General features: G+C 36.4%; 1 protein-coding gene across 3 annotated transcripts in view; it reads left to right on the plus strand.

Annotated features, from left to right (window-relative positions):
- LOC126271947 (F-box/WD repeat-containing protein 9-like) overlaps positions 1-16218 on the plus strand; it is a 137478-nt gene extending 121260 nt beyond the window's left edge. For all 3 annotated transcript variants that reach the window (XM_049974376.1, XM_049974377.1, XM_049974378.1), the window contains exon 9: positions 9324-16218. In XM_049974376.1, the coding sequence (XP_049830333.1) occupies positions 9324-9401 (78 nt within the window). In that variant the 3' untranslated portion in view covers positions 9402-16218. The remainder of the gene's footprint in view (positions 1-9323) is intronic.
- The last annotated feature ends 4695 nt before the right edge of the window (positions 16219-20913 follow it).

A 20913-nucleotide genomic window follows, 5' to 3' on the forward strand; every position in this document is an offset into this window, starting at 1 on the left:
ATGAGCAGGAGTCATACACTCCTGGAAATTGAAATAAGAACACCGTGAATTCATTGTCCCAGGAAGGGGAAACTTTATTGACACATTCCTGCGGTCAGATACATCACATGATGACACTGCCAGAACCACAGGCACATAGACACAGGCAACAGAGCATGTACAATGTCGGCACTAGTACAGTGTATATCCACCTTTCGCAGCAATGCAGGCTGCTATTCTCCCATGGAGATGATCGTAGAGATGCTGGATGAAGTCCTGTGGAACGGCTTGTCATGCCATTTTCACCTGGCGCCTCAGTTGGACCAGCGTTCGTGCTGGACGTGCAGAGCGCGTGAGACGACGCTTCATCCAGTCCCAAACATGCTCAATGGGGGACAGATCCGGAGATCTTGCTGGCCAGGGTAGTTGACTTACACCTTCTAGAGCACGTTGGGTGGCACGGGATACATGCGGACGTGCATTGTCCTGTTGGAACAGCAAGTTCCCTTGCCGGTCTAGGAATGGTAGAACGGTGGGTTCGATGATGGTTTGGATGTACCGTGCACTATTCAGTGTCCCCTCGACGATCACTAGAGGTGTACGGCCAGTGTAGGAGATCGCTCCCCACATCATGATGCCGGGTGTTGGCCCTGTGTGCCTGGGTCGTATGCCGTCCTGATTGTGGCGCTCACCTGCACGGCGCCAAACACGCATACGACCATCATTGGCACCAAGGCAGAAGCGACTCTCATCGCTGAAGACGACACGTCTCCATTCGTCCCTCCATTCATGCCGGTCGCGACACCACTGGAGGCGGGCTGCACGATGTTGGGGCGTGAGCGGAAGATGGCCTAACGGTGTGCGGGACCGTAGCCCAGCTTCATGGAGACGGTTGTGAATGGTCGTCGCCGATACCCCAGGAGCAACAGTGTCCCTAATTTGCTGGGAAGTGGCAGTGCGGTCCCCTACGGCACTGCGTAGGATCCTACGGTCTTGGCGTGCATCCGTGCGTCGCTGCGGTCCGGTCCCAGGTCGACGGGCACGTGCACCTTCCGCCGACCACTGGCACAACATCGATGTACTGTGGAGACCTCACACCCCACGTGTTGAGCAATTCGGCGGTACGTCCACCCGGCCTCCCGCATGCCCACTATACGCCCTCACTCAAAGTCCGTCAAGTGCACATACCGTTCACGTCCACACTGTTGCGGCATGCTACCAGTGTTAAAAACTGCGATGGAGCTCCGTATGCCACGGCAAACTAGCTGATACTGACGGCAGCGGTGCACAAATGCTGCACAGCTAGCGCCATTCGATGGCCAACACCGCAGTTCCTGGTGTGTCCGCCGTGCCGTGCGTGTGATCATTGCTTGTACAGCCCTCTCGCAGTGTCCGGAGCAAGTATGGTGGGTCTGACACACTGGTGTCAATGTGTTCTTTTTTCCATTTCCAGGAGTGTATTTTAGCATACGGCCTCCATTTAAAAAATGTTTAACAGAAAGTAATCAGAAACTGCCAGTTCATCTTCACCAAAGCATTTATAATCCCATTAGTATGCAGTATCAGTTATCTTTATTACACCAGAACATTCCGGGACTCAGAAATAAAGTTGATGAACTACTCATTTGTATCGATGAAATGAATTCATCTAACGAAATTGACATAATCTGCCTCTCTGAACATCAAGTGACCACTGGTATAGATATGTTAGACATTTCAGGATTTAAGCTAGCTTCCTACTTCTGCAGAGTAGATATGGATGGAGGAGGAGTTGCCACATTTATTAAAAACGGCCATAAATTCAAGAACATTGACATTAATACATTCTGTTTAGAGCAGCATCTAGAAGCATGTGCAACAGAAGTAGAGTTCCATAACAGATCCTATATAATAGTAACTATTTACCGAGCACCTGCAGGAAATTATAATCTATTCATAAATCATCTAGAAGCTCGTTATTTAACAGTGAGCAACAAAGAAATTTTGATTGCTGGTGACTTTATACAGATTTTCTAATTCAATCTTCCAGTAAACATTTGCTGCAGTTAGTAATGTTGTCTTTCAATCTAACTCACACTGTAAACTTTCCAACTAGGATCACTAAATCCTCAAGGACAGCCATTGATAACATTTTTATAGACAAATTAAAGGAACAAAATCATATAATAAAACCTGTAATAAATGGACTATCAGATCATGACATGCAGCTCCTTGTTTTAGATGTAAATTCTAAGCAGATTATCAAGACTGCTAAATGTGAGTTCAGGCGAGTATTCAATCAACCAAAAATTGAGTGTTTTAGAAAACTGCTCAAAGATATGAACTGGAAAGATGTTTATAGTGATCATGACATGAATGAAAAATATAACACATTCATGAACAATGTCAGTATCATGTTTGAAAACTGTTTTCCTCCAAATGTTACTCAAATTAAACAGAAGTCTATAATCAAACCATGGATCACACAAGGAATATAGATTTCCTGTAAGACAAAAAGGAAAATGTATCTGTCAACCAAGAATAGCTCCAATGCTGATGATTTAGCTAAATACAAGGAATACTGTAAAATATTAAAAAAAAGTAATTCAGACATCTAAGCAAATACACTATGAGAAGAAGATAGCAATGTCAGGGAACAAAATAAAAACAATACCGGATATAGTGAAAGAGGAGACTGGTAGAACCAGAGAGGAACAGGAGCAAATAACACTAAGGGTAGACGACACGTTAGTAACAGATGGCCATAGTGTGGCAAATCTATTTAACAAGTACTTTATATCCATTACTGATAGAATGGGATTGTCAGGATCAGTAAATAATGCCCTTGAATATTTGAAACTAGCCTTTACAAATAGCTTCAGGTACATGAATATGTCACTCACTTCACCAAAAGAAATAACTTCCATAATAAAATCTTTAAAAACAAAGCATTCTAGTGGTTACGATGAAATATCAACAAAGTTAATTAAGGCATGTTCTTGTGAGTTTAGTACAATTCTAAGTTACTTGTGTAACCAGTCAATTATAACTGGGACATTTCCTGACTGGCTGAAATATGCAGATGTTAAGCCTCTATTCAAGAAAGGGGATAAAGAGATGCCATCAAACTACAGACCGATTTCACTTTTTCCAGCATTCTCAAAAATTTTAGAAAAAAGTAATCTACAGGCAGCTTCTCAACCATCTGACCACAAATAACATATTATCAAGAACACAGTTTGGATTTCAGAAGGGTTCTGATATCGAAAAGGCTGTTTACACCTACAGTGAAAATGTACTTAATTCATTAAATAACAAGTTACAAGCAGCATGTATTTTCTGTGATTTGTCAAAGGCATATGGTTGTGTGAACCACAACATCCTTTTAAATAAATTAGAATTCTATGGTGTCACGGGCAGTGCTGCAAAATGGTTCAAGTCATACCACGCTAACAGGAAACAAAGGGTATCAGTGCAAGGGACTAGTGAATTAAGTCATCAGTCATCATCAGAATGGGAAGAAATTACATGTGGTGTTCCACAAGGATCCATCTTAGGGCCATTGCTTTTTATTGTGTACATTAATGATCTCTCATCAGTTACACTGCCAGAAACAGAGTTCGTTTTGTTTGCAGATGACACAAGTATTGCAATAAATAGTATGTTGAGTGTAGTTCTACAAAGATCTGCTAATGATATTTTCATGGATATTAATAAATGATTTAAAGCCAACTCACTGACATTAAACTTCGAAAAGACTCCCTATAAGCAATTCAGAACCTGTAAGAGGTTTCCACCCAGCATATGCATAAAGTACGAAGAAGAGCAGATAGAAGAGGTTGACAGTCTTAAATTCCTGGGATTACAACTTGATAATAAATTCAGTTGGGAGGAGCACACCACAGAACTGCAGAAATGCCTTAACAAATCTGTATTTACAATTCGAGTGTTAGCAGACATAGGTGACATAAAAGTGAAAAATCTTGCATACTTTGCCTACTTTCATTCCATAATGTCATATGGTATAATATTTTGGGGTAACTCTTCAATTCAAACAAAAGTTTTCAGAGTCCAAAAGTGTGTAATACGTATTATTTGTGGAGTAAACTCACGGACGTCTTGTAGAAACCTCTTCAAAGAACTGGGTATACTAACTACTGCCTCTCAGTATATTTACTCCTTAATGAAATTTGTCCTAAATAATATATCTCTTTTTCCAACAAACAGCTCAGTTCGTACATACAATACAAGGAACAAAAATGATCTGCACAAGGACTTAAAAGCACGTACTTTAGTTCAAAAAGGGGTCCACTACTCAGGAACACTCATCTTCAATAATTTACCAGCAAACATAAAAAATTTAGTTACAAATAGAGATCAGTTTAAAAGGAGCCTGAAAGACTTACTAGTGGGCAACTCCTTCTACTGCATTGACGAATTTTTTAATAGAAGCAAATGATGTGTTGTATATATTTATACTATTAGTATTGTTAGTTCAGCTAAAAAAAAAAAGTGACATGTTCCACATCCACAAGGATCTCCTCAACACGGATCTATGGAACGAAAAACTAATCTAATCTTATCTGAGGATGGTGAAGTAACATGTACTACGAGGATCATTCCACTTAAAAGTGCTTTTAAAGTGCTACCACAACGGCAATCATCATTATCAAGAGAAACTGCAATTAACATTTCTTCAATCGTGTCGCATCAATTTAGCATTCCTGTTTTCGTCCATGGGATTCAGTGTGCTTGGTATGCAACGTAACTGATGGACAAAAGACCTTCAATTTAAAAATTTGAAATAAATGAGCTTTCCACTGAAGCATATTTTGGAAAAATGTTCTTGCCCAAAAAATGATTGTGAAAGATGCATATGGTGTGAGCAATATATATGTTTTAATTGTTTCTTTGATAATTATCACTCTAAAAAATGTATTCAACTGATAAAGAAAAAACAATCAATTAATTGCTAGAATTTTTGTAAACTCATTCAAAACTTCACCCAATTTTGTAAATTTACTGCTTAAATATTTTAATTAATTTTGAAAATATGAATTGAACTGTCTAAATGTATTTAAATTTTATAATTAATAGTGTAACATTGTTGTGGTGGGGGAAATGGTAGCAGAGGGAATTAAACCCGAGTCAGTTGGTAGCCAGTGCATTTGACCACTGCTCCATACCAATCCCTCACATTCTACTCGAAAATCTTTAGAGATCATTGTACCTTTTTCTAAGGCCCACTCAGGCCAGATATTCTAAAAACGTGAAGGTGGCATCTACCTGCTTCTACTAACTCACTTTGAGTCAAAACAGTGAGCTTCATTTTGCACCAGTCCATGGTCAGTTGAAACCACAGGCTTACAAAAATAAGTTGAAACCACAGGCTTACAAAAATAGTATTCTTTGCACTTCTCATGGATATGACCAAAATTATACCACGTCATTAAAACAAACTCTCTGTGACATTCTCACTGAAAACAGAATTCCCTGAATACCATTTCCACCATCAGGATTTGCCACAACCTGTTTTGCAGTTAACATCCAGGCAGTGTGGTATCATATAGGCTACTTCTACTAAGAATAATGCTTCGAACTACAATTTAAGAAAAGAAGATCATATATCCTGCATGTAAAATGCAATAATGAAACCCTGAGTCTCAATTTAATCTTCCCAAATAATCGTTACACATTGAGTTCAATTAGAAAAGTCGTATTGCAAAATTTTTCATGGCCTTAAAAATTTCTTTGTAAAGCAGATTTTTTGAACATATAAGAATGTACATTCAACTTCATTAAGTATCATATTTCAATATTATTACCTAAATTACACTGATACATCTATTCTTTCCTCTTACTAGAAAATAAAGAAAAATAAAACAAAATAAGGCTTAGCATAAATCCTTGGATAGCACAGCAGATGTTGAATGTAATTGACAGAAGGATAAAATGTAATTTTGCAGCAAATGATGCAGGCATAATGGATATGGATATCAATGTGTAAAAAATATGATAGAAGGTGAAAATGTGTAAAAAGGAATGCTCTTAGAAGATAAATGCAAGGTTGTAGGAGTGTGCATGTCTAGGGGGAAGATTGATATCACATATAGAAAAATTGGAGGAAGAGGAGCAACTATATGAATATCAAGAGGTCAGATAGCAAGCCAGTGCTAAGAAAAAAAGAGAAAACTGAAAGGTGGAAGGGATATGCAGAAGAACTAAACAGGGAAAATGAACTTGCAGACAGTATTATTGAAAAAGAGACAAAGTTTATAAAGATGAGTTGGTAGATATAATACTGAGATCAAAACATGATAGAACTGAAGACCCAAGTCAAAAAAGACTTTCGAATAAGAGATCTTTCGGAGAGCCAACCATAAGAAAATTATACCACCTGGTTGTCAATATATATGAGACTGGAAAAATACCATCAGACTTAAAGAAGAATTTAATAATTCTAATTATAAAGAAGACAGGCACTGTCAGGTGTGAATGTTAATGGATGATCAGTTTGATAAATCATGGTTGCAAAATACTGACATGAATTATTTAGAGAAGAATGGAAAGACTGGTAGAAGCTGACCTCAGGGAATATCAGTTTGGGTTCCAGAGAAATGTAGGAGCTTGCAGGACAATATTTGTCCTAACTACAGCACTCTATATGGAATTCTGAAGTTACCAGGGGTAAAATATGGGAAGCTTATGATTATCCACAACTTATATAATAAACATACTGTAGTTATATGAATTGGACATGAAAAAAGATAGCAGTTGAGAATAGAATGAGACAGGGTTGTAGTCTGTCCCAAGTGTTATCCAATCTGTATATTAAGCAAGATGGAAAGGAAACCAAGGAAAAATTTGGAAAGGGAATTAAAGTTCAGGAAAATGATTAAAAGCTTTGACATCTGATGATGACTTTAGTCTGTCAGAGAAGGTATAGGACTAGGAAGAGGAACATGAACAATAGCAAACCAAAGGTAGTGGAATTTAATTTAATTAAATTGGAAGATGCTGAAGGAGTTTGATTAGGAAGTGAAATACTTAAAGTAGGAGATAAGTTTTGTTATTTGGGTAGCTAAATTACTGATGACAGGCAAGGAGGTGGAGAGGATAAATATGTACACTGTCAACACCAAGTAACACATTTCCGAAAAAGAGAAATTTCTTGAAGTCAAATGTAAATTTAATTGCTAGGAAGTCTTCTTGCAGCAGTTGTCTGTATTGTAGACTTATGTGGTAGCAAAATGTGGATAATAAACAATTCAGTCAAGAATAGATTAGATGCTTTGGAAATGTGGTTCTACAGAAGAACGTTGAAATTAGACAGATTGACTGAATAACTAATGAGGAAGAACTGAATAAAATTGGAGGAAAACCAAATTTACGACACATCTTGACTAATAGAAAGGATTAATTGGTTGGACACAACCTGTGCCATCAAGGAATAATCAGTTTGGTAATGGAGGGAAATCTGAAGGGTCAGACTTGTTGATAAAGGTTTGGCTTGACTGCAGTTAGAATGTTCAAATGTATGTCGGTTGGAGCAGATGATGCAGAGATAAGGAAGCTTGCACAGGGTAAATTAGCATCGAAAGCTGCATCAAACCAGCCTTTGGACTGAAAGTTAAGAGATTTTTCCTAGTTCTTTTTCTTAATATTCTTCTTAGAGATCTACAAATAAAGTTGTATTTTTTAAGTTTACTATCAACAGCCACTTCAGAATCTATGCAATCTATTGACCTAATAACTTGAATTGGTTAATATAATATTCATAATATTGTTGTTATTCTATCCTAGACTTTCCATTGTTTGAATTGGTTAGTTTACTTGAGTACCTTGCATCATATTGACAAGGAACCTGTTAAGGTCATTACTTAAGTATTACGATTGTGAGTTTTGGATTACATTTGTGGACTCTTGTGCACTGCATAAGGTCCTACTAAAAGTTGGCCATCAATTAGCATAAAGATGGAAACAAAATTCCTTGCTACAGTTTCTATATTAAAAGTTAGAGTTTAGTCTTCCATTCAAACATTTAGGAAGATTACACTGATTAGATCATGGTTTACAAGTTTTTGGGTTTGCAGCTGAGTTGTCATTTTCTCTGTACTTGCAACAACTTCCCTAGTTATCTTTGTCATGTGTGAAGTGCAAATTTTGTTGCTCGCTTTTTTAACTCCAACCTATCTGTGAGTGGTACATGCTGTGAACTGCTGTGGAGATTTTGTGATGAAATATCTAGAGGGACAGCAACCTTTCCTTGAGGTTTTGGTTAAGAGAAGAACATGTTGGTCCCTGTCTGCAGTAATTCCACCCAAATCAACATTTTGTTAGTCACAAGCCATAATTAATCCATCACAGAGACGTTTCTTGCTTAGAATACTGATCCACAGAGCACGTACACTATCAAATGAAGCAAGCCTTGCCGAAAAACTTGGTCACCAGAGAGAAGTGTTGAAAAGGAATGGGTATTCAGGACAACACAGTGAGCATGCCCTACAATACAAATTGACATTGTTTGCAGCTCAATCTGCTGTCTCCAAAAACAGCCTCAAGTATGTGCATAAAATGAAATAGAAAGATGCCACCATTGTGGTGCAGGTGGCTAATATCTGGGACAGTGTATTTAAGAAGGCAATTGAGATTAAAGTGGTGGGTAATTAATTAACAATGGCAGGGGCTGTAGCTTAATTAAAGGATTGGATCTGGCATTCCGTTTACTTAAATCGTGGAGACATCTCAGTGCTCTACCTTTGCCCAAAGATAAATGCCTATTAAAAGTGCTTTTAGTGAAGAACGTCCTACAGCATTTTCTGCATTTAACATTTTTTTGCTTTCTGGCACAGCCTCTCCATTGTATTTGAATTATAGTTGATTGTTTTATTGGTTAACACCACCGAAAACAATTGGTAGGGTGGCGTGCATTCATGCATCTTTCACAGTTTGGTTAGAGTCCGAAGAGCACGCAACAAAATTTGCACTCCGCACCTGACGTAGACAACTAGAGAAGCTGTCAAAATATGTAAAGAGAAAATGAGAACTATGCCACAAACCCAAAAACTTGTAAAATCATCAACTTCTCCCAGGAAGCCTGAATGAATCACATTGCTTACATTATGTTCAGAAGCAAAGTAGTTAAATATTCTTTTGTCATTTCACATCACAAAATTTACATTATGAATATGTATAATTTTAAAGTATTTGTACATTAAACTAGTGTTTATTGTATGTCAATTTAAAACTGGCCTCTTGAAAAAGCAAGTGATTGCATAAAATAATTTTATGTACACTTCACTTTCAGCTGTACATTGATGTCTTTTCCATTCTTCTATGCGTAATACAATGAATCTTTGTTTCAGTTTGACTATTTAAATGGCGTTTTAGTTACGGGAAGCACCAACTGCAAGGTGGAGATATATACTCCACGGAAACGCTGACATAGGGGGCAGCTCTGGCGGGAGGCATTCCTACACTTGGGTGGATCTGGTGATGATACACCTTCAAGGCTCTCACATTTCGTGACCCGGTGCTTCTCTTGTTGAGGACTAATAAATGTGCTTTGTCTGTTTATGGCCAACGTTGCTGTAGATCCACTTGCTAGTATTCGCCTTTGGTTTGCCTTATTTACCTCGTACGTAACTGTAGAATTGTTAACATGTTTATGCTTTCACAGTAATTTTCAGGATAGCCTTAAAATAATACTTTTTTTAAAATTATTTATTCAGAGAAGTGTAATTCGTTGTTTATAATTTAGTGTCGATGTGAAATGTGTCTTTTATAAAAGAAAGAGTGCTTCCTAAACAGGGAAAACTGAAGAATGTTTATAGTACTAACAATCAGATGATTGTAAAACAATTAACAGAACTATTTAAAAAATATTACTTTATGTTGTCTCTGTGTGTGTGTGTGTGTGTGTGTGTGAGAGAGAGAGAGAGAGAGAGAGAGAGAGAGAGAGAGAGAGAGAGAGAGAGAGAAATTTTCTATAAAAATTCTTTCCTATTAGTATACATATCTGTTTTTATATTTATTTATGGAATGGTGATCTCTCAGTTGAAAGCATTAGTTGTTTTAATCATTGGGGACCATAATTTGTTCCTCTTTCATAAAGTTACATTTTTAAAGTTCAATTGAACAAAATGTGTGCCTCTTAGAGCAGATGTGCATTTTGAAATTACTCAGAGTGCAGTACACCCAATGTGTTTTTGTTTTATATTTTGTGTTCCTTCTGTATAGAGGAAAGTAATTCACTTTGAAAAAAATTATAAACGTGGATGAAAATGAAAAGTGGCTGACAGTCTACCACACATCACCATGGATAGTTGCCATGCTACTGATTCTCTGTTACCAAAGTGCACAATGTGACTGTAGCACAGCAACAGTTGTGTAACTCTATACTGAGTATAGCCCCACATTCCTAGTTAACATTAGATACTGATATCAGGTTGCAGGATTATAACTATGTTATCACTTTCCTGCCCACTGTCATCCTGTAAAGATAAACAACCATACAATGAATGTGAATTAGAACAGTTAACATTACTGATTCTAAATGACTGCTCTAACAGCCACCAGAGGTAGCAGTGATATTAAAATTGTTAGCAGAACAGAAAATGTGACCTGGCTCATTTCCTTATTATGTGTCACCTTAGTAACTCTACTGTAAACATGTAGCTGCCAGACACTTGGCTATACTTAACAGTTATAACTAGTCTTCTGGTTTTTATTTGCCAAGAGTGCACAGATAAACTGAAATGCTTTCTTCACAACCACAGCAATGCTGCCCTCATTGCCAGATGCACACATAACTTGATTGGGCTATCCCTAAGTTTTAACGTGCATTGCATTTTTTATTGACAGGAAGTAACTGTTATATGCCGTGTGTTTGGTAATTTGGAGACATTTCTCCCTTCCTTCATTTTGTATTTAACAGCTGTACTTGTCTAAAGGCCAAGGCACAATATTTTATGAAATATGCAATAATCTATAGTGAGTGTTTATTTTGTTTTATTTTGTGCCTGAAATGAGGGAAATGTTTTATAAAAGTAATACATTGTTTGTAAGAGGGGAAACATTGTTGGAATGTATTTCCACTTTACTGATGACTTGCAGGTGCAAATAATTGATTGATCTGTGGTTGGAAGACCAAATGTTGGTTTGTGTTGAAGGGAAAAGGCAATTAAGAAAACTTGAAATTAATAGTTAATTGAAAATTACTTTCAGGGGTTGAAAGATCTATTATTAGCACCATTAAAAGCACTTAAAGTAGCAAATAATTATGCTTGTTTTCAGAACTTCCAAGTGCTTTCTTCATGGATGAAAGAGGGATTGATTGGACAAGGGTGAAGCATAATCCACATTTTTGTAACTTGTATGTTTCTTTGTTCTTCTGAGAGAGAAAAGGAAAGATGAAAGATTGAAGGAGGTTGCAAAGAAAGGGGAAAGGGGGAAAAGAGAGGGTGAGGCTGGTGTGTGTGTGTGGAGGGGGGGGGGGGGGGGGACAGGTAACTCAAACTCTAGGGAGAGAGGGACTCATCTGTTGTGAGGATGAGGAAGCAAAGATGAAGCTTGATTTCCAAAGACACATTCACTGTACAACTTTTTAAATGGGGATGACCACCACCAAACTCGCCAAATGCATTATTGGGCATAAGAAAACTATCTGTCTTGAGTCACCCAGTATTTAGCTGATCAGCTTGCCCTACAGGATGATTCAACAACCCTGAATGCCTTTTGTACCACAGCAACATATGATTCCTCCACCGTCTTAGACTCAGCCACTTGTAACAAGATTCTTTTCCCCCTCTTCCTATTGAGTGGCTGAGAAGTTTATTTTCATTTTTTGCTCATCCCACTCCCTCCTCCTACTGTCCCCCTTTTCTTTCCCCTTTCTTCTATCGAATAATTACATCATTCTTTATAGTCTGTCTGTAAACTGAACAGCAAACAGTGCTTGTTGTGGGGGAAGTGGCCATCCTGGAAGATTGTAACAACTGCCATACAGGATAACTAAGAATCAATTTCTTATGTCACAATGCAGTACAACATGCTGTGATTTATGTATATTATTTTCTTGTATTACTTACTAAATTCAGTATAGTGTTAATGCCTTTAGTGGAAAATATACGCTCGCAGGGCGTGTGTGCACACTGCATCACCACCAGTTCAAAAGCAGACTGTGGAAGATCAGTATAACTTTATGAAACATCCTGTAGGTGCTTTATTTTATGTAACTGGATAAAGAGAGTGGAGACCTATCTGCTGGCTCTACAGTTTGCTGACAGAATATACCACCACTTAATTTTCTCAGCATCTTTGAATCCATCTTTACTGTGCACACTGTCCCTCTGTCATTTCAAATTGCAGAAATCTCAGTGCTTACATTTATCTGACCTTCCATTGTGTCCCTTCTTGGCCTCTCATCCTGGGATCTGAGTGACATCCCTGCCCTTTCCTACTTTCCCATACCACAAATATCTCATTACTCCACGGAGTAGTTAGAAAAACTGAGATTACTGTTAATAAAACAGAAAGAAACTTCCTGTTAAGTATTTTTATCGTTAGTTCTAGTTGTTTCACCTCCTGAAGTTAAATAACGGCCAGATCTTCTACCTCCTTGTGATTTTATAGTTTCTTCCAGTGAATTTTCCTTTTGGTACAATCATGTGAAGTCTACGAAAGACAGTTTGGCATCATAATTTGAACTGCAGTGGGAGTAGAAGCTTAAATATGACAGCAATCGTAGAAGCAATTAATTGCCAGGGCAATGCAATCTATATTAATTGCACATTTGCATTTGCTTCAGACATTATATGATTTCATAATTTAAATTTATACAGTATCATACATTTCATCTCAGCTTTTTTTTCCTTTTTCTTGCTTTCTTTTTCTTTAATATAATGGTACTGATCTGCATAAAATTACTTACAATCAGAATCTTTTGATTATAATGGATAACTTGATACATTGCTGAGCAGTTACGAATATTGATACTTACAGCTATAGCATTGCATGCTATAAATGACTTTTCACTGGTGTGAGAAATGGTTATCAGAAAATAATATTTTAAAACATATACCATTGCATACCAGAAGAAAATTTTGGAAATAAAATTTAAAAACTAAGGCTTATAATGTAATGACAACTATACTTCACCATTGGCAGTGTTCACGAAGCCTTTATAATGTTTCAGTTTCTTTTTCTTCTTCTCTTGTAGATGATTTTTGCTTTGAACTGCCCCATCAGGAATTAATTTAAATGGCAGATTCACATTTGTAACTATGCTGAAGTATAATTAAGATAGATTCTCAGTGAGCACATATATATATATATTATGAGAGGAGATGTCATTGTGTTGTAATCATTCTCTGTGACTGAATTTCATGTGTAACAATACAAGAACATACATGAAAGAAGGGGGCATTAGCTCACTCAAAAAGACTGAATGAAAAGTCATATGTATTTGTATTTTCAAAGTATTGAGTATTTGTATAAAAAGATAATTCCTATTTATTTTTGTCACTGTTAATGTTTATCAACAACTTATTAGGCACATGACGTGTTATAGTTTTCTTTAAATACAAATACATGAATAATACTAACATAAGAAAATTCATAAATGTTTTGAGACCTCATTTGTATGAATACAGTTAGTTGTATGTATTTGTGTATACTATTTGAGCCAGTTTGCCAAATGCGATATCTTCTAAATATGCGTCCCGTAGTCTTGTTGTAGTCTTTGCATTGGGCCTTTGTGATAGGGCAGCAGTAAATACGTTTGTTGCTGAAGAACACAGGAGTTACTATGGTATTAATAAAAATATGCAGATATGTTGAACTCTTAATTCTGATCTCTTGCTAGTCATCATCATCAACAACAACAAAAATGCAATCACCATCAAGATGCAGCAAATAGAAAACCTAAGGCAGGATATCTCATCCTCCCTTCCCCGTACACACACACATTATTTTTAGGGATAGAATCTCGTGTATCAAAATAGGAGGGGGAGAATACATAGGAGAGCTCCTCTGTGGATTTTGTGGTCAATAAGAGACTGATGCATCCAGTTCTGACTTACAATTGTGTAACAAGTCTGTAACAGCATAGAGTTATTGCTGGTTCTTTCATTTTTTATGTCAATATAAGTAAAGATAAACTTATTTTAACCTGCAAGGTTTTTATTAAATATAAATGAAGACAGTTCAAAGCGAGCAATCTTAGACGTAAAGGAGTATTCCACTTTGAGTGCTTGTCTGCGCACTAAGCCACACCAACTTGCTTCTGCAAACATAGCCATTGTGTCATCCCTGTCTGTTCAATGCATAAAATGTATTGGATGGTTCAAAAGTAAATAGCTACCATGTTCTTTTTTCCATCAGTATGTTAAAGCAGCTTAAGCTCTGAGTGCAGTCTGCAGGGATATGTGAAAAAAAAGTTCTTCAAAACTGGCAACAATAAAGGAAATGACTTTGCTGCTGCTAAAACTTTCAGCATTTAAGGTCGTGGCCCATGAAACCTTTCTGACCCTAAAGTTTTGTCCACAAGTGCACTGCTACCCCATCGAGGCTTGACAACTGTAGACAAGACTCAAAGGAGGAGCAATGCCTCTGAAGATGTCCAACACAGTTCTGGATAAAATGTTAGGAACAGGAGAGTGATCTTCTACCCCGAAAGGTTTACCACCAGCAAAGTCATCTGGCCGTGAAAGCCTTTATTCTATCAAAGGAAATGACTAATTTTTAAAATAATGCTATGTGTTAGAAGGTGGATACCATACAGGAAAAAGACAGAAAACAAAATAAACAAGGCATCCACCCATAAAATAATTGAATTTGTAATAAAAAGCTAACAGGAATATTTTAAAAGACATGCTATCTAAATATTTAAGATTTTTTTGTAAGATTTAAGAAAAATTATATTTACATTAAAAATTGCTATCATTTAATATGAGATGTTGATTGATACATAATTGTTATGTAATTATTACGGTGTGGCATAGCATTTCATATGTGTATATTCAGTCGGGTCATAAGCTGTTTTGTAGCACAAACATATATACTGATTGCTGCTAATTTTACATCTGGTGTTTATTGAAACAATGTCTACTTTATGTTTGAAGAAGTTGCTGAACCTGGTGGAATATTTTGGAGTTGGATACCTTCTTCCTTTCTTTCCTACAATTTTACCTTTCATTTCATTTACCAGTTGTACTGTCAAACAGCAGCTGATGGAACAAAAATAGTTTATCTCCATTCTGAATGTTGCATCAATTCATACTTTGATAGTCATAATACAGTCACCTTCTCGTACTGCAATATTCATTTGACATAAAAAATTTAATTTCCATGGCTTATTTCTAGTAATATGTGATTTACTGAGGCTGAATCAGCACTGCTATTTTGTTGATAACTGTGTAAAATTGTATCAATCTCTGTACAGTATTCTGTAAATTGTGTATGAGAGTCTTAATTACAAATGACACTGCCTTTGGCAATAATGGTGTGACAAGCAGCATAAAGCTAGCAGAGCTGCATGTTACCTTTATTTGTACTAGTGCCCAGCATGAGGTTATGATATTTTGTGCTGCTATGTGGGAAAAGAGAACCCTTGAAATTAGTTCATAAAAACATGAAGCTAAATATAAAATTGATTGTAACATCAGAGTACAGCATTTGCTTTGAATTATTTGTGCACTACATATATTTCATGTTGATAGGCACAGAAGGTCTCATTCGATTTGTAAAAACAAGAGGTGGTATGAGGAAGAAGTCTGTATCAGATAGAAAAATGTGAAATCCATAACTGTGTGTAACATCATAAATTGAGAGTTTTTGGAGAATAATTGAGAAATGTGTCATAACCAAACCAATATAATGTAACTAATAAACTAATATATATTTTATTAAAGCAGTATCTGAATCATTACCATGTATGCTGTACCAAGCACAAGATTTAAATGAAACAGTATTTCCAAGAGACAGTGCATTTTGAAATACTATACTTCCAAACTTTTTATTGCTATGTTGGTGATGTTATTGTGCACAGTTGTATGAATGTACTTAAAAGGATGGCAATACAAGCTGCCTCTGTATTTTAAATATTTGCTATGGATCAAATACCTCTCTCTCTTTCCTCATCTGTTTTTATGTTTATTCCATTTTACCCTATTTTTATCCTTAACATTATTGATGACTTACTCACATTCTGACTCAGTTTAATTGCATTTTACTGGAAAATAAAGATTGCATTATACAATACATCATACAACCATGCTTTTACTTTCATTCCCCCCCCCCCTCCCCCCCCCCCCCCCCCCCCCGAAGCTGCCCTCCTAAATAGAGCATTTGACATTGTAGGTTTATTATCAGCAAGAACGAATAACAAGTACATGAAGATGGGAATCAAAATGAAATCACACAATGTGTCAAAAGACACATTAAGGTTGGTAATGCATTGTGCAACCCTAATGATAGGAACCAAATTAATACAATTTCACCTAACACCATATCTCTGGCCCTTTTTGTAAGCATCTGATGTACAGTTAGTATAAAATACTAGGAAAAAAAAAACAGAATTGTGTATTGAAGTGACACTTGAATAAGATGAAACGCTGGCTCTTTCTCTGTCTTTCAGAATAAAAATATTTTCCAGGTGAGGAAAATAAAGAAAGTAAAGCTTATATGAAATTAACAAATGTAATTGAACTATATAAATCTGTCAGAAATGTCAACAAGTTCAGTACAGATGTGTCATGTTTAGATGGAGTTAAAATTATACATTATGAATTTAAAAGTTACACAGTTTTTATATATAAAATGAATGGTTCATAAAAAGCACTGATAGACATAGTTTTTGTTAGCATTTTACAAGGAGTTTCAAACATTTAAATCAATAGTATGCACACTTATTTATCTTAAAGTAACTACTCAGAAACAATGAATACATACAGATGTACTTATTATTATTAAAGTTTATTGCAGCCTACAAATTCAAAGTCCAGTTATAAGAAATATTATATATAGTGGTTTGCATAGTCACTTATTGACTGTGTTCTTTTGGTACAGACTTCTATGTGGTAATGCTCGCATATTCAGTGACACAGTTTACATTAACACATTGCTTTTGGTTCATGATATGACACATTGTTGCAAATAAGATGGTGGAAACCATGGACAGCCTTTCTGTAAAACTCTGGAGGTACGTCATTTGTTTTTTCCCGGCAATGTTTTTAGTAGATTTTCCATAATCCTGGTGTTGGGTAGCATCAGGTTTGTCCATAAGTCTTCAGTGAAGGAGAATTCCCTCACCAGCAGTATACAAGAGAGGATCATGTTGTTTTGTATATGCCAATTGCTTTCTTTTTATAGAATGCCTTTACTCTTTCTAGTGTTGTTATGTTTTTATTGCGTGGTTTGGTCTGGTGATTTCTATGCTGTACATCAGTATTGGGGAGATTTTGGCTCTGAATAGTGCTGTTGTTACCTCTAGGCTGAGGAATCTTGAAATATACCATGGTGTAACTGTTAATTAGTAAGTACTCACCTTCATTTCTCAGTGATCTCCGATGCTGCAGTAGCTGTAAAAAAATTTGCACGTTATCTGCTCCACCAAAATTTGCCACAACTTGCTGAGTTCTTGAGAGTGTAGCTATAGATTTGGTAGTGCTGAGAGAAATTTCAAGAAATTCATGCATCGCATGTTTATTCCCTAATACTGTAACAAAACTGTTGGAAAACTGACACCCATATGGCTTATATATATTTGTAACCATTACTGCCTGTGTCATCCATTATTAGAAACAGAAAATTTATGGATTACATTCAAAAATCTTGCTAGTGTTTTCAGACTGTGTCATTCAGTTATGCATCAATTCGTTCCTCCCACATTGCAACATAAAGTTTTACATGGCTGTTAGTATTGAAATTTGTAAAATATGTTTACTAAAATTGTTGTTTTATAAAGTTGCTTATATAATGAAGATTATTAGTTGGAAAATGTTTCTAACGTTTCTGTGACACACATACAAATGGAATGCTTGTTTCAGTCCTTACAAAAACTATCCTGCAATTACAAAATGAGGATTGTTTATGTTTTATGTTAAAGTATCAATTAGAAACAGTTGAACCAGTGCAGGAATAAATGTATGCTTGCTAAAATTAGAATGAAAGTAGTGACAGAATGTGAATCACTATAATAAATTGAAACCTAAATGACCAGATAATTGCAATAAGGTCTTTACAAAATGTATATAAGCCTGTAAATTTGGCGGTAGCCTAATAGTTGAGGTCAACACTTCATGTTATACTTATCCTAACAATCATATATATTGGTATGTTTCAATCTAATGTGTTCTATTTCATGAATAGCCATTATTGCTCTCTCTGTTACATGTTTTGTGAAACATTTTGCACTTGTTTGTATATCGCGATTCCTTGGTACTTGAAGTCTGGTACGATTTTCAGTTTTCTCTCCAGTAAGATGATCTCAGCTGATACAAGTGCTCCTCCTCCACTTCTGAGCATTATTATTTCTGTTTTTGCCACATTTATTTCAAAGCTGTGTTTGACACACCAATCTTCCATATTGTTTATTGCTGCTTATAGCTTTTCAATGTCCTTTGAGCCTGTTACAATATTGTCTGCATATGCACATGAGATTATGCACTCTCTTTGGGTTATTCTTACAAGGATAAATAACAGAGGACTCGGTGGGTCTCTCTTAGAGGTACTCCTTTTGATTGGAGTATCAAATCTGATAGGGAGAGGTTGTCTGAGATACTCATTTTATTCTATCACAGTACTGTTCTTATGATTCGTATCTTATATATATATATATTTTTTTCATTAGCTTTCTGTTTCCAATGTCAAAGTCCTTTGTGAAGTCTATAAATACTACATAAAACTTTTCTTTGTCTTCAAGGGTTTCCCATATGATCTTTAGCAGGCATTCTGTTGCAGTCAGAGTTGATCTTCCTCTCCTGAATGTCATTTGGCCTTCGTGGAGAAGTTCGTTGATTGTTTGCTTTATTCTTTCTGTTATTATTTTAGTGAACATTTGAAAGATAAATTTTCTAATGCTATGATTCTGTATTTGGTATGGTAACTGGGGTTTCCTTTCCGTTTATATAGCACTTTTATTATTGATTGTCTCCACAGTTCTGGAATGGAAGCTGTTTCTATACACTTACTGTGGAGTTTTGTACATGATGACATTAGTATTTGGTCAGTGTCTTTTAAATATTTGCTGTATTATCTTTCAGTACCTGCAGCTGTTTTGGTCTTGGTGCTGTTAATGGCATCTGTTAACCCCTTCTGTGCCCAACAGGACTCATTCCATAGCTGTTTGTGGCACTGCCTCCTGTGTGTCCCCTGGTCTGTCTTTCAGTCCTTCCTTATTCAGTATGTTTTTGAAGTGTGCCCCCCAGTCTTTCATATCAATGTCATTTGTTTCAACTCAGTTTCTGAGGCATAGTGCAATATATGGGTGTCTTGTGGTCTCCTCCACTAATTTCTCCCCTCTCTTTCCCAGAATGTTCTCTTCCTTTCTTTTAGAGTTTTCTTATAGATATATCATTTTTCGGTGTTAGTCCTGAGGAATGTGTGGTTCTGTGCACACCGTTTTAGTTGGTGTAGGCTTCCTAGTACATCACTTTGTAACCTGTAACACTCCATGTCATATCATTTTTTCGCTCTTCTTTTGCACCTGGGATTGGTGGCATGTCAGTTCTCCTTTTGCTTCTGTTGCATCCTCTAGTCATGAATTTTCTATTATTATTTCTGTTTGTTTTATATTGTCTGATTTTACTTCCACTTTCCTGATGTCTATTGTTCTTTAAAGTACTTGATCCTCCTCTGTTATGGGTTCTTTGCCTTCTCCATGAGTATTTTATTGCCAGAGGAATACGTTTCCAAAGTGGTGTGGTTTGCAGTCCAGAGAGGAGTTATATGCCCCTAGTTGGTCCTCTTTTGATTGCAGCATCTACTGTGCTTTTACTGTTGTGGTAATATACAGATTTTTTTGGGGTGTTTAATGCGGTAAGCCTATTTCCTGCAATTTTCCCACTATTATTTTTCATTTGCAGTTTTGTATATCCACTGTAGTTTAAGCCTCCGGCAATAATTAGTAGTTTTTCATGTGTACTCTAAGTGAGCAGCTGGCCTATTTCATCTACTATGCCAGTGGCTATTTTGTTTTATTATTATAATGTGCTTCATTTGTGTTAGGAGTGTATGTCCCTGTTTGATAGTTGTAGTTATTGGTGTTAATTCCAGTTTTATGAGTACAGTTATTCCTTTGTCACCTTATTTTGCTTGGAGATAAGTACAGTACAATTCCAGGTTTTAGCCCAGTTTTTGGTTAAAAACATTTCTGTTAGGATTGCTATGTCATATCCATGTAGAAAGTCTCTTGGAGCCATGTTCATTGCATATTTTAGACTTTCTATATTCCATAGAAGTATCTTTAAGGTTCCAACTGCTTCTACTACTTTGCATTTTTGTGGGTAATGTCTTATGGAAGAGATACGCCTCCGTTCTCTTTATTTAAAATATAAGTTGTGAAAGGGAACGTGTACTTTAAAATATTTTGTAGTATTGTTCTTCACATTTTGTTTATTTCTTTTCCTATTGAAAAATTGTTTTATTGGATACAGCATTGTCTCAGGTTTTGGCTGTCCTACATAGAACCAGGTCATCATGTCTGCAGCTTATCGATTTGTATCCCAGGATCCAGCACCAGACAGTATCTCGTGCTGCTCAGCTGGTCTCCGTCTTCTACAGTTAACATTAGTCCAGTGTTCTTTGTTTACACTTGTTTCTGTTTCTTGATCTTGTGTCATATCTCATTTTGTAGGTGTTTCATCTTCATTCATGTAAAACACATTTTCTGTTTACTTCTGTGGTGTTGGTTCTTTGCTGTGGTTTTGCGTCTTTTGTCTTCTACGTTCAATTTCT

Source organism: Schistocerca gregaria, chromosome 5 (assembly GCF_023897955.1).
Source record: "Schistocerca gregaria isolate iqSchGreg1 chromosome 5, iqSchGreg1.2, whole genome shotgun sequence".
Taxonomy (NCBI): Eukaryota; Metazoa; Arthropoda; class Insecta; order Orthoptera; family Acrididae; genus Schistocerca; species Schistocerca gregaria.